The following is a 26,606-nucleotide window of genomic DNA, read 5'->3' on the forward strand; positions in this document are numbered from 1 at the left end:
CACTCACACGAAGCGAAAGGTGGAGATAAGCAGTTTGTTCACTTTGTCTGTCCGTCAGTCTTTGGCTTTGAATCCGTCCCGATCGCACCTGGTTGGAGAGGAGGAAGATAATAGTTTTAATCTGCCTGCAAAATCGAAATAAAATTGAAAATCATTCCAAACAGGAAACTTACTGTTTTAATGGATGTTGTAAAGGACACAAACAACAGTGTTCCTTCTCCACCTCGAAGCACCGAAGTTACCCACCCGGAGGATGTCATGGCAGAAAGAAAATAAAGACACCAATGTGCCCTTTGTCGTGTTTTATGGGTGAAACCTACTATCCCTTCATCAAGTATTCACACCTCTCGACTTTTTCACATTTTGTTGTATTGAAGCCTGACTTCAAAATGGATTAAATTTATATGTTTTGTCACTGATCAACACAAAATACCCCACAATGAAAAAGGGAAACATTTTTGGAAATTTTTACAAATTATTGAAAACTGAAAACCTGAAATGTCTTTCGTCATTGCGAATTCAACCCTCTAAGTCAATACTTTGTTGTGTTGCAGTGTTGCTTTGGCTGTATACTTGGGGTAATTGTCCCGTTTGAACGTAAATCTTCACCACAGTCGAAGGTCTTTTGCACTCTGAAGCAGGTTCTCCTCAACGAGGAGGAGATTGGGACCATACTCTGTGCAGAGCGTTGGTGCTGCTCAAGCTCCAAGGTGCTGCGTTGGCTATTGGGCACAATCCTGGACGGGTCGCCACTCCGACACAGTATACCAGCATGCTGGCACTCAGTTTGCCGACCTCAGAAGATTGACAGGCCGAGTTAACCCCACCTGGTATTAATTCAACAGCTGAGTGGGATTTATGACAGGCCGAGTTAACCCCACCTGGTATTAATTCAACAGCTGAGTGGGATTTGAACACAGGACCCGAGGATCCAAAGCCGGGCACCCAAACCATAAAGCCAACATAAGGCAGTCAACTCCTCAAGGATTTGCTTATATTTGGCTCCATTCATTGTTCACTCTATCCTTGCAAGTCTCCCAGTCGCTGCCGCTGAGAAGCATCCCCGAAGCATGATGCCGCCACCACCATGCTTCACGATGGGAATGGTTTTGGATGGGTGATAAGCTGTCCTCAGTTTCTGCCAGATGTAGTGCTTTGCATTCAGATCAAAGAGTTCCATTTTCGTCTCATCAGACCACAGAATGTTTTGCCTGTTGCTCAGCAAAGTCTTTCACGTGCCTTTTGACAAACTCAAGACGTGCTGTCATGTGCTTTTTCTCTCTGGTGTGGTTTCCGTCTCGCCATTCTCCCAGAAAGACTTGATTTTTGAAATGCCGCAGAGACTTTTTCCTTCCGACAGGTTCTCCCATCTCAGTAAAAGAACTCTAGTTCTGTCAGAATGGTCGTTGGATTCTTCTTTACCTCCCTGACAAAGGTCCTTCTTGTTCAGTTGCTCAGTTTGTTCGGACGGTCAACTGGAGGAAGAGTCTGGGTAGTTCATCGTCTTTCCATTTCCTAATGATAGAGCTCACTGTGCTCTTGGGACTGTTCAACACGAGAAATTGATTTCATACCCTTCCCCAGATCTATGCCTCCTCACAATTTTATCTCGGAGTTATATGGACAGTTTCTTCGACTTCATGGAAGAGTTTCTGCTCTGACCTCCACTGTCAACTGTGGCACCTCATCTGGAAAGGTGTTTCTTTTTCGAAATAATGTCCAATCATTTAAATTGGCCAAAGGTGGACTCCAATCAAGTTTTTTTTTAACACATTATCGAGGCTTGTATGAGAGCGAACACACAACGCACAACAAAGGGGGCAGGAGAGGGAAAGACAAAACAATGGGGAACAGAGACTTTTGGCGATCTGTGGTAGGGTGAGGATGGGGCGGGGAACATGGGGAATACAAGATGGACACTACAGTGACTTTCAGGAAGGAAAGCAGGGAATTTGAAGGAGGTGGGTTTGGGGTGGATTTACGTCGGTAGAAAAGATCATGGTTTTGGATGGGGGTAGATAAGAAGTGGTGGTGAACAGCTATTTTGAATACCTTGAGGGAAGAGTGGGATTGAAGAGAGTGTGGGAGTTTGTTCGAAAGGTGGGGTAAAAGAGGAATGAAAGAGTGAAGGTGAGCAGTGATTCTTGGTTTTGGCAGTTTTCCAGAAGAGGGTTGATGGCGGATCCTGGGCGCCCTGCGGAAATATGGGGAGGACACATTGTAGATCAAGCGGGGCTGCGAGACCGGAGAGGAGACGGAAGAAGACAGAAAGACCACCAACCTGCCTGTGGCGAGAGAGTGAGAAGCCCAAATACTCAGCCTCACTGCGGGAGATGCCAATCATCCTAAATGCCTTTCCAGACGGTCCTTTCGGATTACTGTGTGATATTATACCTTTACCTCCAAATAAGCGATTTTACTGTGTGGTGCTATACCTTAACTATCACCAAATAAGCGATTTTACTGATTGATATTACACCTTAACTTCCTCCAAATAAGCGATTTTACTGTGTGATATTATACCTTAACTACCTCCAAATAAGCGATTTTACTGTGTGGTACTATACCTTAACTATCTCCAAATAAGCGAGTTTACTCTGTGGTACTAAACCTTAACTATCTCGAAATAAGCGATTTTACTGTGTGGTATTATACCTTAACTATCTCCAAATAAGCGATTTTACTGTGTGGTACTAAACCTTAACTATCACCATATAAGCGATTTTACTGTGTGATATTATACCTTAACTACCTCCAAATAAGCAATTTTACTGTATGGTATTATACCATAACTACCTCCAAATCAGCGATTTTACTGTGTGGTACTATACCTTAACTATCTCCGAATAAGCGATTGTACTGTGTGGTATTATACCTTAACTATCTCCAAATAAGCAATTTTACTGTGTGGTATTATACCTTAACTATCTCCAAATAAGCAATTTTACGATGTGGTATTATGCCTTAACTATCTCCAAATAAGCGATTTTACTGTGTGGTACTAAACCTTAACTATCTCCAAATAAGCGATTTTACTGTGTGGTACTAAACCTTAACTATCTCCAAGTAAGCGAATTTACTGTGTGGTATTATAGCTTAACTATCTCCAAATAAGCGATTTTACTGTGTGGAACTATACCTTAACTATCTCCAAATAAGCCATTTTACTCTGTGGTATTATACCCTAACTATCTCCAAATAAGCGATTTTACTGTGTGGTATTATACCTTAACTATCTCCAAATAAGCAATTTTACTGTGTGGTATTATACCTTAACTATCTCCAAATAAGCGATTTTACTGTGTGGTACTAAACCTTAACTATCTCCAAATAAGCGATTTTACTGTGTGGTACTAAACCTTAACTATCTCCAAGTAAGCGAATTTACTGTGTGGTATTATATCTTAACTATCTCCAAATAAGCGATTTTACTGTGTGGAACTATACCTTAACTATCTCCAAATAAGCCATTTTACTCTGTGGTATTATACCCTAACTATCTCCAAATAAGCGATTTTACTGTGTGGTATTATACCTTAACTATCTCCAATTAAGCGATTTTACTGTGTGGTATTATACCTTAACTATCTCCAAATAAGGGATTTTACTGTGTGGTATTATACCTTAACTATCTCCAAATAAGCGATTTTACTGTGTGGTATTATATCTTAACTATCTCCAAATAAACAATTTTACTGTGTGGTATTATATCTTAACTATCTCCAAATAAGCGATTTTAATGTGTGGTACTAAACCTTAACTATCTCTAAATAAGCGATTTTACTGTGTGGTACTCTACCTTCACTATCTCCAAATAAGCGATTTTACTGTGTGGTATTATACCTTAACTATCTCCAAATAAGCAATTTTACTGTGTGGTATTATATCTTAACTATCTCCAAATAAGCAATTTTACTGTGTGGTGTTATACCTTAACTATCTCCAAATAAGCGATTTTATTGTGTGGTATTATACCTTAACTATCTCCAAATAAGCGATTTTACTGTGTGGTATTATACCTTCACTATCTCCAAATAAGCGATTTTACTGTGTGGTACTAAACCTTAACTATCTCCAAATAAGCGATTTTTCCTGTGTGGTACTAAACCTTAACTATCTCCAAATAAGCGATTTTACTGTGTGGTACTCTACCTTCACTATCTCCAAATAAGCGATTTTACTGTGTGGTACTATTCCTTAACTATCTCCAAATAAGTAATTTTACTGTGTGGTATTATACCTTGACGATCTCCAAGTAAGTGATTTTACTGTGTGGTACTATACCTTAACTATCTCCAAATAAGCGATTTTACTGTGTGTTACTCCACCTTAACTATCTCCAAATAAGCGATTTTACTGTGTGGTATTATCCCTTAACTATCTCCAAATAAGCGATTTTACTGTGTGCTATTATACTTTAACTATCTCCAAATAAGCGATTTTACTGTGTGGTATTATACCTTAACTATCTCCAAATAAGCGATTTTACTGTGTGGTACTATACCTTAACTATCTCCAAATAAGCGATTTTACTGTGTGGTACTAAACCTTAACTATCTCCAAATAAGCGATTTTACTGTGTGGTACTCTACCTTAACTATATCCAAATAAGCAATTTTACTGTGTGGTATTATCCCTTAACTATCTCCAAATAAGCGATTTTACTGTGTGCTATTATACTTTAACTATCTCCAAATAAGCGATTTTACTGTGTGGTACTCTACCTTCACTATCTCCAAATAAGCGATTTTACTGTGTGGTACTATTCCTTAACTATCTCCAAATAAGTAATTTTACTGTGTGGTATTATACCTTGACGATCTCCAAGTAAGTGATTTTACTGTGTGGTACTATACCTTAACTATCTCCAAATAAGCGATTTTACTGTGTGTTACTCCACCTTAACTATCTCCAAATAAGCGATTTTACTGTGTGGTATTATCCCTTAACTATCTCCAAATAAGCGATTTTACTGTGTGCTATTATACTTTAACTATCTCCAAATAAGCGATTTTACTGTGTGGTATTATACCTTAACTATCTCCAAATAAGCGATTTTACTGTGTGGTACTATACCTTAACTATCTCCAAATAAGCGATTTTACTGTGTGGTACTATACCTTAACTATCTCCAAATAAGCGATTTTACTGTGTGCTATTATACTTTAACTATCTCCAAATAAGCGATTTTACTGTGTGGTACTAAACCTTAACTATCTCCAAATAAGCGATTTTACTGTGTGGTATTATACCTTAACTATATCCAAATAAGCAATTTTACTGTGTGGTATTATACCTTAACTATCTCCAAATAAGCGATTTTACTGTGTGGTACTATACCTTAACTATCTCCAAATAAGCGATTTTACTGTGTGGTACTAAACCTTAACTATCTCCAAATAAGCGATTTTACTGTGTGGTACTCTACCTTAACTATCTCCAAATAAGCGATTTTACTGTGTGGTACTATACCTTAACTATCTCCAAATAAGCGATTTTACTGTGTGGTATTATACCTTAACTCTCTCCAAATAAGCGATTTTACTGTGTGGTATTATACCTTAACTATATCCAAATAAGCAATTTTACTGTGTGGTATTATACCTTAACGATATCCAAATAAACGATTTTACTGTGTAGTACTAAACCTTAACTATCTCCAAATAAGCGATTTTACTGTGTGGTACTCCACCTTAACTATCTCCAAATAAGCGATTTTACTGTGTGGTATTATCCCTTAACTACCTCCGAATAAGCGATTTTACTGTGTGCTATTATACTTTAACTATCTCCAAATAAGCGATTTTACTGTGTGGTATTATACCTTAACTATCTCCAAATAAGCGATTTTACTGTGTGGTACTATACCTTAACTATCTCCAAATAAGCGATTTTACTGTGTGGTACTATACCTTAACTATCTCCAAATAAGCGATTTTACTGTGTGGTACTAAACCTTAGCTATCTCCAAATAAGCGATTTTACTGTGTGGTACTCTACCTTAACTATCTCCAAATAAGCGATTTTACTGTGTGGTATTATACCTTAACTCTCTCCAAATAAGCAATGTTACTGTGTGGTATTCTTCCTTAACTGTCTCCAAATAAGCGATTTTACTCTGTGGTATTATACCTTAACTATCTCCAAATAAGCGATTTTACTGTGTGGTACTAAACCTTAACTATCTCCAAATAAGCGATTTTACTGTGTGGAACTATACCTTAACTATCTCCAAATAAGCCATTTTACTCTGTGGTATTATACCCTAACTATCTCCAAATAAGCGATTTTATTGTATGGTACTATACCTTAACTTTCTCCAAATAAGCGATTTTACTGAGTGGTCCTCTACCTTAACTATCTCCAAATAACCGATTTTACTGTGGTATTATCTATCTCTCATTCCAGCAATCTCTGTGTGTCTGTCTGCCGGTCTGCGACCGCCGTTTCTCGACAACAACTGGTCCGATCTGATTGAAACTTGCCAGGAATATTGCTGGGGACCTGAGTTTGTGCCTGTTCAAGGTTTGACATCGTTCTTCATCCGTTTCAGCTGTTTCCCAAGTGTTTCCCAACGTTTGAAAGCTGTTTTTTCCCAAGGTTTTAATTAATTGCTCAAATTATTAATTGATCCCAAGGTTTGAATTTTCCCAAGGCATGCAGCTGTTTCCCAAGGGTTTGAAAGCTGTTTTTTTCCCAAGGTTTGAATTAATTGTTAAAATTATTAATTAATCGCAAGGTTTGAATTTTCCCAAGGGAAACGACCGTTTCCCAAGGTTTGAAAGTTTGGTTTTTTTTGCAAGTACAGCCATGCACGTACGGCCACGCACGTACGGGCATGCGAGAGTGAAGGAACGGCCTGTGTAGTTGTTTCTAGTACGCCGTTTGAAAGTTTGTTTTCCACGTACGGCCACGCACGTACGGGCACGCGAGAGCGAAGGAACAGCCTGTGTGGTTGTTGTTTCTGGCACGCGGTTCGAAAGTTTTTTTTTTGCCCCCCTCTCTCTGAAAATGTATTCAAAAATGTCTCCCAAGCACAACAATTAATTCAAACCTTGGGAAAAAACACAGACACAGACAGACAGACAGACAGACACACAGAGATTGCTGGAATTATAGATAGATAATAATAAATTATATAATTATAGCGAACATATTATGAAATAAAAATAAATTATACAATCATTAGAACGAACAGCACAGCATAATTGTTGATCCAAAATCATATGGACATTTCTATTTGATGTTTTCTTGTCTTGTTGACTTCATTAAAAGGTTTTGTGTGGGAATTCGGGAATTTCACTGCATTCAAATCGGGAGCGATTATAATGGGGGTCTTGGGGATTTTGCGAGCAATCTTATGCACCTCGGGCAAAAAAACTCACAAAATGTCTACCCCAACCTCACGATCCCCCTGTCTCAGGGGAACGACATGTAAGAGTATCAATCCTAAAAAGGGCATCACTGCACCCCTTAGCTGGGCATGCAGACGAGTCGTAATGGTAGATGTCGTCGCAGTCGTCTTTTCGCGTTCAGGATTTTCCATGTGATTCCAATTTTTTGGTGCTTCTTTGGTGTTTGTACTTCTCAGCTTGATTTGATTGCTTGGTCTTCGATTTTCTTTCCAGCACGATGAGATGTTCCGCATCTAATGTACTTCTCTGATGTACGGTTTGTTTGTGCAGTAATTTTATGAATGATTTTATACAAACAATAACATCATAATGTAAAAAGTAGAAGTGGTTCATTAAATTTTGGCACCCCAGCCTCACCTTTCACGTCTTGATGCCAGAGAAACCGAGTCCATCACAATCATTTGAATCTCCAGCGATGAAGCTGAGTCTGTGGTTCTCTTACTCTCACACCGGTGGTCTCTCTGCTCTGTCTTCTCAAGGTTCATTTCTGGTCCTGCACCGCTCTGCTTTGCTCTGGAACCCCATCCCTGAATTTTGCTCCAAAGGGCTTTTTCGGTCTTCCAGTCACCCACTTCTGTGGAAACTCCGAAAATCAAGGTTCTTTGCTCTCCTCCACTCATTTTTTACTCCTTTCTCCAGCCTGTGGAACCAACTTCCTCAGACTTCAATCTGACTCTTCCGCCTTCAAGATGGCTATTCACCAATACCATCCCCCAATCCTTTCACATGATCTTTTCTCCCCTCTCCATGCCTTCCATTCCTCCCCAAGCCCTCTCCAAAATAAAAGCCCTCCACAAACCGTCCTCTTCCTTTCCAGATTAATGTGCTTTCCCGCCTTATTCCTCTCCATCCTTTTCTTTTGCCATCTCCATTTTTCCTTTCCCCCTCTTGCTGTGTTTGAGCTTGCAATCAGCTTGTTCACCTTTGTCCACCCACCTCTATCTGATGTCATTCTTCCCCATGCCCATTCTTAATCAGTGACCCTCCATTGTACCTCTATCCTGTTGTACGTGTGTCCTCGCCTCCCCCCCACCCCCTTCCACAATGTTCTTTTTGTTCTGTTTTGTTCGGGTCTTTTTCTGTGTTCATAGTCTCCCACGAGTGCCTGAAAATAAGATAGAAATTAATGATTGGAAAAGTTGTTGTTGGTTTTGGGGAAATTTTGAAGGGTTTTTGGGGACTTCTCTGCACAATATGCAGTATTTCTGTATCCAACGGGTGATCATATTCCAAGCGTGTGTCGAAGACATTCTCAATTCCTTCTTTACATTTGAGTCAATTAAAACAGGAAAAACAAATACAAACATCGATACGGAGAATCGGGGCAACACAAGCAACACACTCTTTCCCTGTCTCTGCAGCACAGAAACTTTGAATTCTTATGTAGTTTTCAGTGAGACGAGGTCTGTTTACCCTCCAAACATGCTGATGCCATCGCTGACATGTTGAGGGTTCAGGGAAGTATCACTTGCAGCTTTGTTGCAGCAGCCATCTGGCGGTCAGCTTAATTTTGAAGGGATAAGAAATATTAACGAACTATAGGTTGACAGTTTTCAGAGGGGGTGAGATCATCCAATTATGTTTTGATCATCCTCGAGACAGAATGGCGTCAAGACTGCAGCTCTTTGGGTGCTGGGATGGATCACACATGGCTCCTTTGTCTGGAGGTCGGACAGTCAGCCAACATTGAAAAGGCGAGGGAAGGATTTATAATCTGCTCTGGCCAGTTCCTTCCTTGGTTGGTGTTATTGTGACCCAACCAGACTTTCAACAGCTAAAACAGCTGGGTCAGGAAGAGCTTTAAATCATCCATGTATCGTAGGTGTGTCACCTTTCCTCTTTTATTTGGATGTTCTTCTATTGGTTGTGAGGGTGTAACCATGTCTTTGTTAATGAGGTTACTCAGTGGGTCCAGAGCCAGACAAAACAAGAGGGGGGAAAGACTGTCTCCCTGGAAGATCCCATGCCATATCTTCACATCTGGTATTTCGATATTTCCTTCTGAGTGCTGTACTATCAACGTGGTAATCCAGAGTTCCATTGCTTTCTCAATCAGTTTGATTACTTGGGGATTGATTTTGTATATTTACACGCATTTTATCATCCATGAATGTGGAACTGTCAATAGCTTCCTTATTGTACATCCAGGTGGTGGACAATTTGGTTCTTCACATTTTGAAATTTTCAAGGTCGGCCTTGCTCAGTAGTGGGTGGTGGCCCCATTTTTTCTCACTCAACCTCCTTGTTGGCTTCGGTGATGGAACATCATTTCTGTCATGATTCCTGTTAGAAGTTTGTATGTTGTTGGCAGACATGTTATTCGTCGGTATTTGTGAGGAAGTTGCGGTTCTTCAGATTTTTAGATGAGAAATATGTTTCCTTCGACTAACCACTCATGCATTCCTTTTCTTCTTGGATCATTTCTTTGAATGTCCTTGTGTCGTGATTGTGGAGAGCATCAAGTTGTTTCAACCAGAAGTTTGGAATTCCGTCTGAGCCTGGATTTTAAAGTTTGGTTGCATTTTTTGAAGTTGTTTTTAATTATTTATTTCTTAATCAATAATCACTGAGGATATTTCCTCGACCTACATGGTGCTTCTTCTTTTCCAAGTCCATGATCCATTGTGCTTCCTTGTTATGTTCCTTTCGATCTCCAAGAATTCCTTTCCAGAATGCTTCCCCATCTTTTCTTTTTCAGGGGGAGTTGACACATTCTGCTTTTGTTTCCCTAATTCGTGGAAGAATCTCTTCGGGTTTCTCTCAAACATGTAATTTTGTTTTCTCCTGTTGTTTGCTTCCATACGGTGTTTTTTTTTGTCTTTCCGGCTATTATTTCCAGTTTGAGTTTGTTTTCAACACCCAAGCAATCGACGTCTTTGTCTCCAATTTTGTGTTTTTCTTTTATTTTTTGAATTCTCTTTTTCAGTTTTGGGTTTCTCTTTCCTTTCCTGAACTGTTGTATTTGTCCAATGTGTTCGGTGTGTCTGTGTGCGTTTGTGTGTGTCTGTCGATGTGTCCACGTCTTCATATTTTCACTTTAAAAATGGTTTTCTCTGTTTCCGCTTGTCCGATCGATGCGAAATTTTAAACTCGGAAGAACTCCCGATGGAGAATGTTTTTATTGTTAGGATTGTCGTCATATGTCACATGGTATGGCAGCCAGATTGAAATAAAGAGAAAATTTGGATATAATTTTCCCTGAAACCACTCAACGAAAATAATTGAAACTTTGCATGTTATCAACTCCCCATGGGGTATATAGGGTGATAATGATGACGTCATCAGTAACGTCTTCTTCCAGCCATGATTGGTTGAGTTGAAATCCTTCTCTGAAAAATCTGAAACTTCATTTATCTGATTCCTGACCCGATGTGAGTGAATAATTAAATTTGTGACATTCATAACCCATTCTAAGAAACAATGTGATATAATGGGGTTCATGGGTGACACGAGCATGTGGGCCATGATAGTAGTGGGCCATAATAGTGGGGTGTTCAATTAATAATGGTAAGTTTATTCAGAATGAGCGTGCAAGGTGAGACGATGTGCTCTCCGAGTGCTGTTCAAGTTGTAAAAGTGATTTATTGATGTTTTTGCTCCATTGTTAATTTGCAGAGAAAAAATTTGAAAGGTCTTCAAGTGTCAACTGTTCCTCCTCATTGGACAGAGAAGTTTCTTTCGATCATCACTTGACAGAGACTTTTGGTCAGGATGTTGACACGTTTAGGTGTGTGTCTGCAAACAACAACTGTGACAGTGGTATCAATGTCTTGCAACAGGAGAGCCAAAGAAGTGAGGAGACAAACAATTTTGCTGTTACCAACAAAGACTTCACCTCCTCATCGTGTTTAAAAGGATGTGTTGAAATCTGCACATGTGAGACGTCATGCAGGTGTGCTGTGTGTCAGAAGGGATTTGCTTCTTCTTCATGTCTGTTGACACATCAAACGTTGCACACCGGTGAGAAATCCTACAAGTGTCCACAATGCAGGAAGGCTTTTTTTTCTTCATCAAATTTATATCGTCATCAAAAAACACATTCGGGGGAGAAACCCCACAAGTGTTCTGTGTGTAACATGACCTTTGCTCGTTCATCAACTGCATCAACACATCAAAGAATTCACACTGGAGAGAAACCTTACAATTGTTCTGTGTGTAACAAAGCGTTTAATCAGTCATCAACTCTCTCAGCACATGAAAGAATACACACCGGAGAGAAATCCTTCAATTGTTCTGTGTGTAACAAAGCGTTTAATGAGTCATCGAACTTACATCGACATCAAAGAATACACACCGGAAACAAACCTTACAATTGTTCTGTGTGTAACAAGGCCTTTGCTCGTTCATCAACTGCCTCAGCACATCAAAGAATACACACCGGAGAGAAACCCTTCAAGTGTTCTGTGTGTAACAAGGTCTTTGCTCGTTTATCAACGGCATCATCACATCAAAGAATGCACACTGGAGAGAAACCCTTCAATTGTTCTCTGTGTAACAAAGCGTTTAATCAGTCATCGAACTTACATCGACATCAAAGAGTACACATCGGAGAGAAACCTTACAAGTGTTCTGTGTGTAACAAAGCGTTTAATCAGTCATCAACTCTCTCAGCACATGAAAGAATACACACCGGAGAGAAATCCTTCAATTGTTCTGTGTGTGACAAAGCGTTTAATGAGTCATCGAACTTACATCGACATCAAAGAATACACACCAGAAACAAACCTTACAATTGTTCTGTGTGTAACAAGGCCTTTGCTCGTTCATCAACTGCATCAGCACATCAAAGAATGCACACCGGAGACAAACCCTTCAAGTGTTCTGTGTGTAACAAGGTCTTTGCTCGTTTATCAACGGCATCATCACATCAAAGAATGCACACTGGAGAGAAACCCTTCAATTGTTCTGTGTGTAACAAAGCGTTTAATCAGTCATCGAACTTACATCGACATCAAAGAGTACACACCGGAGAGAAACCTTACAAGTGTTCTGTGTGTAACAAAGTCTTTACTCATTCATCATCTCTATCCACACATCAAAGAATACACACCGGAGAGAAACCCTTCAACTGTTCTGTGTGTAACAAGGTCTTTGCTCGTTCATCATCTGTATTTCGACATCAAACAATACATCAAAGCAACGAATTTTCCAGGAACAGGTGTGAGTAGAGGATGCCACACATGGGATGGAAATAACAACGAATCCAACGCCATCGATTGCAAAGAAGAGAAATGAAAATTACAAAAAGATACATCAACAAAGATACACCAACAAATGGGAGAACGACAAAAGAGCAGGAATATTGTAAAAAGATCTGGAAAGATTTGGGGAGAGACAAAGAAGATACTTTGCAGTGGCTTGGGAGACGTCATGTTAACTGGGATGGAGAAGGAGTCAGAATACAGTGTCGATAGAAATTCTACACTCCCTTTCAAAATTTTCACCTTTTGATGCCTTATCACCTGGAATTAAATACATTAAATCAGACTTTTTACACATTTATTTACACATCATAACCCACAACTTCCAAGTGAAAAACAAATTATACAAGTTTCAGAATATTAATTAAAAACACCGAACTATAATATCTTGGTTTGATAAGTGTCCGCACCCCCTTATAACGGCAATTGTAAACTAGCTCAGGTGGAACAAATCACCTTCAAAATCACACACCAGGTTAATTGACCTCCACCTGTTTAAATTGTCGTGATTCTGATGATTTCAGAATAAAACAAGTGGTGCCAGGCACAACAAATCCCGCGCATTTAACGCATAAAGTCTTCGGACCCTACCGATCTTCACAAATACGTATTTTTCACTCGAGGAATGGGTAGGATTATAAGTGACAAATAGGATAAGGTTCACTACAAGCTTAGTTTGAAGTAAATCATATCATTTTTGACGAAATTATGAGCGAAAAACGATTTTGATCTTTTCATAACCTTGACCTTGACCTTTGATCCAATTGGACCCAAAAGCTGATGGGGTCGTCCAAGGTTCATTGCCCACCTGTGGATTAAATTTGATAGTGTTTGCTAAAGCTGTTTTGCCGTAAAGTTGCAAACAGACAGACAAACAAACAAGCAGTCATAGACTGGTACTTACGATCACTGGTCCTTACTGGTCAGCGCTAGCCATCACCCTCTTGAATCACGTGGTGTAATTTGACATTGGTAGCTTCTTCCGTTCTTGAGTTACCGCGGATTAACTAACGTAATGGTCACACTCGACGCCGCCCCCCCCCCAACTCGAAAGGACGCCGGGAGGAGCGCGATGACGTCAGCACGCACAAACAAAACCTTTACGTGACTCAACGACGCGTCTGCTCGAGCGAGCTGCGCCACGTGACGCCGTGGGTGATATATTTTTATACAATCTTAAAACGTCTCCAAAACTTCCGATTTTACCAGAATTTCGACAACCAAGTGTTAAGCGTCCTAAGTGATCGCAAAAACCGAAGACAAAATTATAATCGAAGTTAAAACGAACTCGTAACTTCGACCGAAGCAAAAATACTCCATTTCTCCAATTTACGGAAATATTTAATATTATTTTATCAAAGTCATAAAACCGTAATATTCGGCCATCCACAAACAATCTTAACACCATCCGACGGCTTAGCGAGTCAGGCATGTGACGATAAGCTTTATTGGGATGAAAAATGACTTTTAAACACCATCTTTATCGAAAACACAACGTGGCCTACAACGAGACAAGGCGTTCTGCGCCATGGGCGCTAACACTGACAATTTTAAAACAGCCGTAACTCGACGAATTGACACACAAATTCCGCTGAACTTACCTCTATCTTCCAAGCTCACGCTCCGTCAACAATACCTGCGGTAACTTTTTTCGAGTTATCATGTTTTGGATGTTTTACCTCACTGTGACCTTGACCTTTGACCGATTTTGACCAAAATCTAATCAGCGCTAGCCATCACCCTCCTGAATCACGTGGTGTAATTTGACATTGGTAGCTTTTTCCGTTCTCGAGTTATCGTGCCTACAAACAAACAAGCAGTCATCGACTGGTACTTACGAAATCGTCAACTTGACCTCTGACCTTGTTTCATAAAAGCTGTCTCTAGAGAAGGTAACGACGCAAACCAGAAGTTTCTACGATGATTTTGTACCAAACCATCAAAAATCGTAACGTCGACCGAAGCAAAAATCTCCATTTCTCCACGCAATTATTTAATATTATTTTATCAGTCACAAAACCGAAATATTCGGCCATCCACCAACAATCTTTAAAAAATCCGACGGCTTAGCGAGTCAGGCATGCGACGATAACCTTTATTGGGATAAAAAATGACTTTTAAACATCATCTTTATCGAAAACACCGTCAGCGCGCACACGCAAAACCTTTATGTGACTCAACGACGCCTCTGCTCGAGCGTGCTGCACCACGTGACGAGCCGTGACGCGGCGAGTGAGATATTTTTTATACAATCTTAAAACGTCTCCAAAACATCCGATTTTTACCAGAATTTTGACAACCGAGTTTTAAGCGTCCTCGGCTATCGTAAAAACCGAAGACAAAATTAAAATCGAAGTTAAAACGAACAAGTAACGACGACCGAAGCAAAAATACTCCATTTCTTCACGTGAATTTACAGAATTATGTTTGACCTTACTGTGACCTTGACCTTTGACCGATTTTGACCAAAATCTCAGCAGTGCTAGCCATCACCCTCCTGAATCACGTGGTGTAATTTGACATTCGTAGCTTCTTCCGTTCTCGAGTTATTGTGCCTACAAACAAACACACACACACACACACACACACACACACACACACACACACACACACACACACACACACACACAAACAAACACACAAACAGAGGACGGAAGTCATCAATATACTTACGAAATCTTTAGATTTCGGAAGTAACAAGCAGTCATAGACTGGTACTTACGAAATCGTCAACTTAACCTCTGACCTTGTCGAATAAAAGCTGTCTCTAGAGAAGGTAGCGACGCAAACCAGAAGTTTCTACGATGATTCTGTACTAAACCATCAAAAATCGAATGTTTGACCTCACTGTGACCTTGACCTTTGACCGATTTTGACTAAAATCTAATCAGCGCAAGCCATCACCCTCCTGAATCACTTGGTGTAATTTGACATTGGTAGCTTCCTCCGTTCTCGAGTTATTGTGCCTAAAAAAAAAACACACAAACAGAGGACGGAAGTCATCAATATCAGATTTCGTAAGAAACAAACAGAGGATGGAAGTGATCAATATACAGTACTTACGAAATATTTAGATTTCGTAAGTTACAAACAGACAAACAAACCGGACGATTTAATTACAAAATCCTGCTCCCTCCCTATGGGGGGCAGGATAATCAACCGTTCCTGTGGGTATCCACTGCTGGGTCATGCATTTCACAGCAAATGCTCAACCATCAGTACCGAGGAGCTTTCAAAAGACCTCCAGGATAAAGTTATGGAAAAGCACAGATCAGGGGATGGGTATAAAAATATCAAAGGCCTTGAACATCATTTGGAGCACAGTCAAGACAGTCATCTATCTATAATTCCAGCAATCTATGTGTGTGTGTGTGTGTGTGTGTGTGTGTGTGTGGGTCTGTCTGTCTGTCTGTCTGTCTGTATGTGTGTCCGTCTGCGACCGCCGGTCCGATTGGATTGAAACTTGTCAGGAATATTGATGGGGCCCCGCGGATGTGCCTTTTCAAGGTTTGATGTCAATCGGACGAGCGGTTCCCAAGTTAAGGCCATTTATCTGTCGACCAATGACAGGACACGGTGCTATGACGTCACAATTAATGGGGTTTTTTGCAGGATTGACGTCACAATTATTCTTCTTCGTTTGGTATGACGTCACAATCGACGCTGGGGACCTGAGTATGTGCCTTTTCAAGGTTTGATTTCGTTCTTCATCCGTTTTAGCTGTTTTTTTTTTGTTTTTTTTGTATACCTTGGTCGAGGCTCGTATGAGAGCTAACACACAACTCACAGCAAGGAGGCATGAGACAAGAGGGGCGGGAGTGGAAGGGACAAAACATTGGGGAACAGACACATTAGGTGAACTGTGGAAGGGAGAGGGATGGGGATGGGACGGGGAACATGGCGAAAAGAAGATGGACATTACAAGGACTTTCAGCAAGGAAAGCAGGGGAATTGAAGGAAGTGGGCTTGGGTGGATTATCGGGGGTAGAAAAGATCGAGGATTTGGATGGGGGAAGATAAGAGGTGATGGTGAACAGCTGTTTTGAAAGCCTGGAGGGAAGAATGGGAAAGAATAGAGTGAGGAAGTTTATTCCAAAGGCGGGAAAAAAGAGGAATGAAAGAGTGAAGATGAGCAGTGATTCGTGATTTTGGTAGTTTTACCAGAAGGGAGTTGTTGGCGGACCTTGAGCGCTCTGTGGAAATGTGGTGGGGACAAATCGCAGAGAGAGCAGGGGGGCAAGGCTGGAGAGGAGTCGGTAGAAGACAGAAAGACCACCGACCAACCTGCAGTGATTGAGTGAGAGGCCCAAAGACTCAGCTTCATTGCGGGAGATGCCGATAATCTTAAATGCCCTGGTTTCGACAGCGTGAAGCCGAGAAAGGTGAGAGGCAGGAGCACCAGCCCAGAGGGGAGAGCAGTACTCCATCAGGCTACGGACAAAAGCTTTGAAAGTGGTCAGGAGCTCAAGAGGGCCGAGGAAGGACTTTGCACGACGGAGGATTCCCAGTCGGCGACTGGCTTTTGAGGCGAGGTTGGAAATGTGACTTTCCCAGGAAAGGTCATGGCAGATAGTGAGACCCAGAAGCTTGAAAGAAAAGACTTCTTCCAGAGGATTGTTGAGAAAGTGGATGGGGGGGTTTCTAAACGGCCCTTTCGAAGAGACATAGTGAGAGTGTGAGATTTGTCTGGATTGAAAGACATGTTCCACGTGTTGGACCAGTTTGTGATTTTATCCAGATCTGCAGTGAGCGAAGAAGCTGCTGCTTGCCGGTCTGAGGGATGACAGATGGTACGGCAGAGGGTGGAGTCGTCGGCAAGAGAAATAGAGGATTTTCCAGAGAGTCCGAGAGATCATTGATGAAAACCAGAAAAAGAACAGGGCCCAGAACGCTACCTTGAGGAACTCCAGCCTGCACAGGAAGAGGGGATGAAAGAACTCCATTTAGGGCCACACGTTGACTGCGACAGGAGAGGAAGTCTGCGAGCCATGAGTGGAGATGGCCTTGAATACCATGGGAAGAGAGTTTGGTGAGTAGTGTAGGGTGCCAGACTGTGTCAAAAGCACGTGATATGTCCAGGGATACGGCTCGGATTTCCTGTCTGGCATTGAGGACCTCCATCCATTGATGGGAGAGCAGAAGCAGCATATCCAGGGTAGAGTGACCTTGTCTGAAACCAAATTGATGATTGGAAATCAAGCCATTGGAGAAGAGGAAGGATTTCATGTCTGAAGCGATGATGGATTCCATAACCTTGCTGATGATTGGGAGAAGGCTGATTGGTCTGTAGTTACAGGGATCTGTTTTTGCACCTTTTTTATGCAGGGCAGTGATGTTAGCAGATTTCCAAGCAGATGGCAGACGACCTTGGGCAAATGAGAGGGTGAATAGAACAGAGAGAGGGTGAGCAATAGCAGAAGAGCTGGCTTTGAGGACACGTGGGCTGATGCCGTCTGGACCGGTTGCAGAATCTGACTCGAGGTTTGAAAGCAAGCTCTCCACCTTGTCAGGAGAAAAGGATAGTGTCCAGGGACAGTTGGGTGCGACTGGGTAAAGTGGGTAGAGATAGTGATGGGTTTGGGACACAAGATTTAGCTGCAAACACCGAGTTTAGACATTCAGCTTTATCACGTGTGGAATCAGCAGTGCGGCCATTTGAGGTAAGGGAGGGGATGGAGGGGGAACATACACCAGAAACAGGTTTGATTAAACGCCACCAGGATTTTGAGGAGGGAGAGAGGTTTGAGAGTTCAGACTTGAGATGAGAAAGATGTTGTTTTCTGGCTCTCCTGAGGGTAGATACACACTTGTTCCGAGCTTTGTGGAAAGAACTGAGATTGCCCTCAGTTGGGTTTGCTTTCCATGAGGCAAAGGCAAGTTGTTTCAGGACAACTGCCTCGCCACAAGCTTCAGTAAACCAAGGGCGGGAGGAAGGGTAAGACAACTGAACACGAGAGGGGATAAATCTGTGCATGAGGGAGAGCAAGTTTCTTTGAAAGAATTCCCAGGATGAGTTGATGTTTGAGAAAGTAGTGATAGGAGACCAGTCTGTAAGTTTGATGGCTGCTCGGAGACCCTGCCAGTCGGCTTGAGTGAAATGCCAGACTCGACGGCGGTGAGGTGGTTCTCTGATAACAGCCAGAGAGATGTCCACTTTGACAAGGACGTGGTCAGAAGAACCAATTGGAGCGAAGGAAGAGCAGCAGATATTGTCAGGGAAATTTGTCAAAATCAGATCCAGAAGAGATGGAGTACCATTGGTTGAGATCCGGGTCGGGAAGTTGACCGATTGAGTCAGTCCCAATGAGTCGCAGAAAGCTTTTGCTGAGGTGCCATGGCAGGTGAGAGAGGTACCCACACCTAGCCAACTGGCGTGATGACAATTTAAGTCACCACATAAGAGGAAGAGAGAGTTTGGATGAGAAGATAGAAGATGGTCCATATTTTCGGATAGTGAGGTGTAGATGGAGTCATCACTGTTTGGTGGACGGTACAGTACACATATAAACATGAGGTGGGAGTGGAGGGGAAGCCGAAGCCAGAGGTATTCCTGGGGGTGTGGGGGAGTGAGAGCAGTGCATGGAGAGTGAGGAATAGAGTCTTTGATGAAGAGAGCAACACCTCCACCAGGACGAGGCTCAGGTCTGTCATACCGTAAGAGGGAGTAACCAGGGAGAGATACTTGGTAGTCAGACACGTCTTGGGAGAGGAAAGTTTCTGTTCGGCAGATAATGTCTGGTTTGTCAGTGGCAACCTGTATGGAAAGATCTGAAAGGTTTGAGCGAAGGCCCCGGATATTTGAGGTCCACACTTTGAATGAAGAGGTAGGGGAGGAGGCTTTGGGTGCAGGAGGTGGAGGGGGAGGGTAGGACAAGGGACGAGGGGGGGAGGTAAGGAGAGTTGTTGAAAGTGTGGGGTATTGCAGAATAGCGAGGGGAGGGGGCCGAATGAGGAGGAGAAAAGGCTCTGTGGTGCTGGGGGAGGGGGGACAAGAGACAAGGAAGAAGGCAGTTGAGGATTTGAGGAGGTGGAGTGAAGAGATGGAGGCGAGAGGGCAGTGGAGGGAGGCAGCTTGGTGGATGAGCGCGGGGGGCAACTTTGAGAAGGTTGAGTGAGGGGGATGAAAGGTGGGAGAAAGGTGAGGGGGGAATTTTTGAGAGAGGTGAGAGGGAGGCTTGGAGGGAGAAGAGTGGGATGGTTGCTTTAAGAGTGAGAGTGAGGGGTGAGGGGGTGAGTTGGCACTGAAGTTGGAAAAAAAGAATGGTTTTTAATGAGGTGCCATGGCAATGAGGTCCCAAGTGTTTCCCAAGGTTTGAAAGCTGTTTTTTTTCCCAAGGTTTGAATTAATTGTTCAAATTATTAATTAATCACAAGGTTTGAATTTTCCCAAGGGAAAGAGCTGTTTCCCAAGGGTTTGAAAGCTGTTTTTTCCCAAGTTTTGAATTAATTGTTGTGCTTGGGAGACATTTGTGAATACATTTACAAAGAGAGGGGCGAGAAAGGAGGGGGAGAGAGGGGGGCAAGAGAGGACCTGCGAGACTCGGGGATGGAGAAGGGGGGCGAGAGAGAGGGGGCGTCACAAATCTTCTTCTTCGTTTGATATGACGTCACAATTGACGCTGGGGACCTGAGTATGTTTCCCAGGTGTTTCCCAAGTTATAGCCATTTATGACATGTTGGTCCGATCGAATTGAAACAATCCCCCAATTCAGTCGTCGTTTACGAGAGTGAAGGAACGAAGCTGCACATACTGGCATGCACCGAGGGGCACGCACCTATGGGCCCGCACTAGTTATTAAGAAATGGAAAGCGTATGGTGCCACCAAGACCCTGCCGAGATCAATCCCTCCCTCCAAACTGGATGACCAAGCAAGGAGACTGATCAGAGGCCACCAAGAGGACAATGGTAACTTTGAAAGAGATACAGGTCTTCATGGCAAGGACTGATCACTGGTGTCCATGTGACAACAATATCCCAAGCACTCCACAAGTCTGGGCTCTCTGGTCAGGTGGCAAGAAGGAAGCCATTACACAAAAAATCCCACCTTGAATCCTGTTTGAGGTGTCCAAAAATACACTCGAGAGATTCTGAAGCCATGCGGAAAAGTTTCGTAGTTTGATGGAACTTATGGAAAAATGCAAAACGCTACATTTGGTGCAAACCCAACAAAGCACATCAGCCAAAGGACACCATACCAACTGTGAATCCTGGTGGTGGCAGCATCATGGGATGGGGATGTTTCTAATCAGCAGGGACTGGGACACTTTTTTATTGTTTTTTTGCACACAAAGTCTATGCTTATGAAAGAGCGAATACACAGAAACATATCACAAGGCAGGACACAAGAAGGGAGGAAGGGGGAAGCACAAAATAGTGAGGAAAAAGAGAGGATATCTGTGGAAGGAAGAGGGATGGGATGGGGGTAAACAAGACGGGACTTTCAGGAAGGAAAACAGGGAATTTTAAGGAGGTGGTTGTGGGGTGGATCAACGTGGGGAGTAAATATCAAGATTTTGGATGGGGGAAGAAATGAGATGCTGGTGAAGAGCTGCTTTGAAGACCTGGAGGGAGGACTGAGATTGAAGAGAGCATCAGAGTTTGTTCCAGAGGCAGGAAAAAAGAGTGAAGGTGAGCAGTGATTCATTATTTTGGCACTTTCACCAGAAGGGGGTTTTGTCAGACATTGAGTACCCTGACGAAATATAGGGGGGACAGATCACAGACAGAGCAGGGGCGGGGGCAATGCCAGGAAGGAGATGGAAAAAGTCAGAAAGATTCTCCGGTGAGAGAGTGAGAGATTCAAAGACTCAGCTTCATCGCAGGAAATACCAATGATCCTAAAAGCCTTGGTTTCCACAGCGTGAAGTCGAGCTGGGTGTGAGGCATTCGCACAACCCCAGAGGGGGGAGCAGTAATCCATCAGACTGCGGATGAAAGCTTTGTAAATGGTTAGAATCTCAGGTGTGTGCCAAGAAAGGACTAAGCACAATGTGGGATGCCAGGTTGGCAATTGACTTTGGAGACCAGCTTGGAGATGTGGCTTTCCTTGAAAAGATCATGGCAGATAGTGAGACCCAGAAGCTTGAAAGAAAGGACTTCTTAAAAAAAGGAATGTTGATAAAGTAGCTTGGTGGTGGAGGGGGGTTCCATGCGGTCCTTTCGGAGAGACATAGTGACGATGTGAGTTGTCAGGATAGAATGTAAAATGGATGGAGAGTTGAGACATCTTTTCTTTTTCAGGGAGAGTTGACACATTCTGCTTTTGTTTCCCCAATTCATGGAAGAATCTCTTTGAGTAACTCTCAAACATGTGATTTTGGTTTCTCCTGTTATTTGCTTCCTCATGCGGTGGTGTTTTTAATTTATTTATTTCTCTTTCTGGCTATTATTTCCAGATTGAGTTTGTTTTCAACACCCAAGCAACTCGAGGTCTTTGTCTCCAATTTTGTGTTTGTTATTTATTTTTTGAATTCTTTTTTTCGTTTTGGGTTTCTCTTTCCTTTCCTGAAATGTTGTATTTGTCCAATGTGTTCGGTGTGTCTGTGTGCATTTGTGTCTGTCTGTCTGTGTGTCCACGTCTTCATATTTTCACTTTAATAATGGTTTTCTCTGTTTCCGTTTGTCCGATCGATGCAAAATTTTAAACTCGGAAGAACTCCCGATGGAGAATGTTTTTATTGTTAGGATTGTCGTCATATGTCACATGGTATGGCAGCCATATTAAATTAAAGGGAAAATTTGGATATTATTTTCTCTGAAACCACTCAACGAAAATAATTGAAACTTCGCATATGTTATCAACCCTTGTCAAAGTGGACATCTCTCTGGCTATTATCAGAGAACCACCTCACCGCCGTCGAGTCTGGCATTTCACTCAAGCCGACTGGCAGGGTCTCCAAGCAGCCATCAAACTTATAGACTGGTCTCCGATCGCCACTTTCTCCAACATCAACTCATCCTGGGAATTCAAAGAAACTTGTTCTTCCTCATGCACAGATGTATCCCCTCTCCTCTTCAGTTGTCCTACCCTTCCTCACACCCTTGGTTCACTGAAGCTTGTGGCAAGGCAGTTGTCCTGAAACAACTTGCCTTTGCCTCATGGAAAGCAAACCCAATGGAGGGTAATCTCAGTTCCTTCCATAAAGCTCGTAACAAGTGTGCATCTACACTCAGGAGAGCCAGAAAACAACATATTTCGAAGCTCAAGTCTGAACTTTCAAACCTCTCTCCCTCCTCCAAATCCTGTTGGCATCTTATCAAATCTATTTCTGGTGTATGTTCCACCTCCATCCCCTCCCTTACCTCAAATGGCCGCACTGCTCACACCGCACGTGAAAAGGCTGAATGCCTAAACTCGGTGTTTGCGTCGAAATCTTGTGTCCAAAACCCATCGCTTTCTCTGCCCACCTGACCCAGTCACACCCAACTGTTCCTGGACTGTGTCCTTTTCTCCAGACAAGGTGGAGAATTTGCTGTCAAACCTTGACTGAGATTCTGCAACCGGTCCAGACGGCATCAGCCCACGTGTCCTAAAAACCTGCTCCTCTGCTCTTGCTCACCCTCTCTCTGTTCTATTCACCCTCTCATTTGCTCAAGGTCATCTGCGATCTGCTTGGAAATTTGCAAACATCACTGCCCTGCATAAAAAGGTGCAAAAACAGATCCCTGCAACTGCAGACCAATCAGCCTTCTCCCAATCATCAGCAAGGTTATGGAATCCATCATCACTTCAGATATTAAATCCTTCCTCTTCTCCAATGGCCTGATTTCCGATCATCAAGTTGCTTTCAGACCAGGCCACTCTGTTGCGTTGCCGGGACGTCGGCCGCGGGCACGACCGCTGGGTGGAACCGCAAGTTGGCTCGACCGATCCCCTGGAATTCAGATTGTCGCCCCGGATAAGTCCGGAGTCGACCGGTCCTTTGTTTTGGACCGTGAAGGGTCAATATTTCCACCACGTGGTACAGGGTAATTTGCCAAATCTTCAAAATACCTTGAGACCACGTGGCGATCTACCCACACCCTCGACGGAACTCGTACGGAAACAAGCCGCTGGGCACGCTCATTCCGTGTGCGATTCCTAGCGGTTTAATCGCCGAGAACCGTCGGTCCCGATTGTCCCGTTACAACGGCCATGGCAGTGGCTTTGCTCATTTTCCCCAGCATGCGACACGCTAAGTCAATAAAGGAATTGACACGAACGAGCTGAAACATTCAACAAATAGGGGTATTTATTTACAATTGGCAGGGAGGGAACACAAAGAGCAGAACGAAACCGAATAAAGCAAGGCAATGACATACAGTGAGAAAGCACTGAAACAATTTACTACTTACTGGCTGGCGCCACAAACACACATTTGCACACACCCAAAAATGGTCGGACCAGGTGGTCTTTATTGAGACCTATCTTGGACCTGCCCGCCTCGTGCGGTCTTCAAGCACCAGGTCCTCGGGGCCAAACTGGACCCCCAGCACAATCCGGATGACCCAAGCGAGCGAAGTCAGCAGAGCGAAGGCTGGCGGGAGAAGACCCTCCATGCGCAGACACTTTCCAGATCTCGTCAGGTCAGGTCAGGTAAGGGAGCATGTGCCACAACAGCGCGTCGCTGCGTCCACGTTCCGCCGGTACTCCAGGGGCCTCCGTCTGGCCTTCCCCCAGGCAGATGCCAGGCCCATCCCCATCTCCTTGAAATGCTGGTAAACCTGCTGCACATCATGAGGCACGTGATCGGCCCATTGGCCTCCTCCACTCACGAGACTCCCTCGCTGAGAGAATCTGGTGAGCAGGATCAGCGTCAGGAAAACGAGCCACATGTCCATACAGCCGCAACTGACGCTCATGGACTATGCAGGTAACAAATCTCATCCGAGTCTCTCTCAGCAACCGCTCGTTGGACACAAAATCTGACCAGCGATTGCCAAGGATTCTCGAAGAGACCTGGTACCAAAAGAATTAAGTCTCCGTCTCAGATCCTTGGTCACAGTCCAAGTCTCGCATCCATAGAGCAAGATTGGAAGCACCAAGGACCTGAAGACTCGGACTTTCGTCCTCCCGCACAGGTACCGGCAGCGCCACACCCCATGATCCAGGGAATCCATGACTCCCCAGGCCCGACCCAGACGTCTATTGACCTCTGACTCACAGCCAGCAGAGACATGAATATCACTGCCAAGGTAAGTGAATCTCTCCACGACCTCAACATCCTCACCACAAACAGACACAGACAGGACAGCAGCATCCAAGATGTCACCGAAAGTCTGGATCTTAGTTTTGACCCAAGAAACCCGTAATCCCAACGGCTCCGACTCCTCATTCAGCACCTCGAGGGCCCCCAAGAGGATGTCTAAAGTCTCCGCAAAGATGACTGCATCGTCTGCAAAATCAAGGTCCGAGATCTTGACATTCCCAAACGATGCACCGCAGCTTGATCTCTCCAACATCCTCCCTAAAATCCAGTCCATACAAGTGCTTAAAAGTGTGGGGGCAAGTACACACCCCTGACGAACTCCAGTAACAACTGGAAATAAGTCAGAGATGGTACCACCACACTTCACAGCACTCTCAGTACCAGAGTAGAGTTCAGACATCAGATCGATCAGTTTTGGTGGCACCCCACGAAGACCAAGAATCCTCCAGAGGGCATCCCGATTCACTGAATCAAACGCTTTACAGAGATCAACATAGGCTGCAAGCAGCCCCTGCCGAAACTCTCGTCTGCGTTCGGTGAGGACACGAAGTGCAAGGATACGGTCAATCGTTGACCTCTTTGGTGAAAAGCCTGACTGCTCTGGACGCTGGTGCTCAAGCAGATGGTGGCGAACCCAATCAAGAATTATCCGAGCAAAGACCTTGCCCGGCACTGAGAGCAGCGTCACCCCTCGGTAGTTGTTGCAGTCTTGGCGATCACCCTTCCCTTTCCAGAGAGGGACAACAAGGCCCCTCTTCCAATCAGTTGGGATGATGCCTGTGTTCCAGGCAGAGCACAAAACTGCATGCAACGACACGAGTGCAGCATTTCCACCAGCCTTGAGAAGTTCGGCATGGATGCCACAGATACCTGGGGCTTTACCCCGTCTCAACCGGTTCACCGCAGCCCATGTTTCCACAAGCGAAGGTGGACCACAGTTGATTGGAGGGTCAGCAACAGGGATTGTAACACCCTTGACGTCCAACTCGACAGCTGGGGGATCAGCCTGGTACAACCGTTCAAAGTAACCGGCCCAGCGGGCCTTCACTTCAGACTCCTCTGTCAAGAGCCTACCACTCCCTGCTCTAACTGCAGTGCTTCGAGGGATGAGCTTAGATGAACGCAATGTGCGAATTCCCCTGTAAGCGGGACGAGAATCACCTATCCACAGGTGATGCTCTTCCCCCTCACAGATTCCACGCACATAGGCCTCCTTGTCCACCCTTAGTGCACGGACAATTTTATTCCTCAGCTCCATGAACAGCTCAGCTCTGCCATTCAGCCTGGCCCTGCGACTCTGGTCAATGGTATCCAGTGTCCCTTGAGAGACAAAATTCTTCTTTGCCCTGCGGTGAGTTGCAAGACATCCACCGGCAACATCAAGGATGGTGGTCTTGAAGGCACTCCGCAACTCTTCAGGACCCCCCAAAGCACCCAGACACCCCAAATGTCCACTCAGCCTGTTCGCAAACTCCTCAGCTGCTCTCTCATCCTGAGCTTGCCAACATCCAGCCTTGGCTGGGATGGTACCATTCTCCAGGATTTAAGGTGCAGCTTTAGAGTTGCTACAACAATCCGGTGGTCAGAATTGAGGAACTGAGCACTCCGGTAGACCCTGCAGTTCTGGATCATCCTCCAACGACCATCAACGAGGACATGGTCAATCTCCTTTGCCACACCGCCAGCGTTGGAATACCAAGTCCAGCGATGAGCTTGTGGGCGCTGACACCATGAACCAGCCACCCTAAGTCCATGACTTCTTGCAAAGTCAAGGAACTTAGTGCTATTTTGGTTCATAGTT

General features: G+C 43.7%; 1 protein-coding gene across 1 annotated transcript in view; it reads left to right on the forward strand.

The window, feature by feature from the left end:
• LOC147006464 (uncharacterized) overlaps positions 1 to 26,606 on the forward strand; it is a 34,854-nt gene that overhangs the window by 2,439 nt on the left and 5,809 nt on the right. The window contains exon 3 of the mRNA XM_085868759.1: positions 11,031 to 12,551. Within this exon, the coding sequence (XP_085724885.1) occupies positions 11,031 to 12,551 (1,521 nt within the window). The remainder of the gene's footprint in view (positions 1 to 11,030; positions 12,552 to 26,606) is intronic.

Source organism: Eptatretus burgeri, unplaced genomic scaffold, assembly GCF_056783735.1.
Source record: "Eptatretus burgeri isolate ZD-2024b unplaced genomic scaffold, Ebu_testis_v1 Ebu_testis_scaffold_3172, whole genome shotgun sequence".
Classification (NCBI taxonomy): domain Eukaryota; kingdom Metazoa; phylum Chordata; class Myxini; order Myxiniformes; family Myxinidae; genus Eptatretus; species Eptatretus burgeri.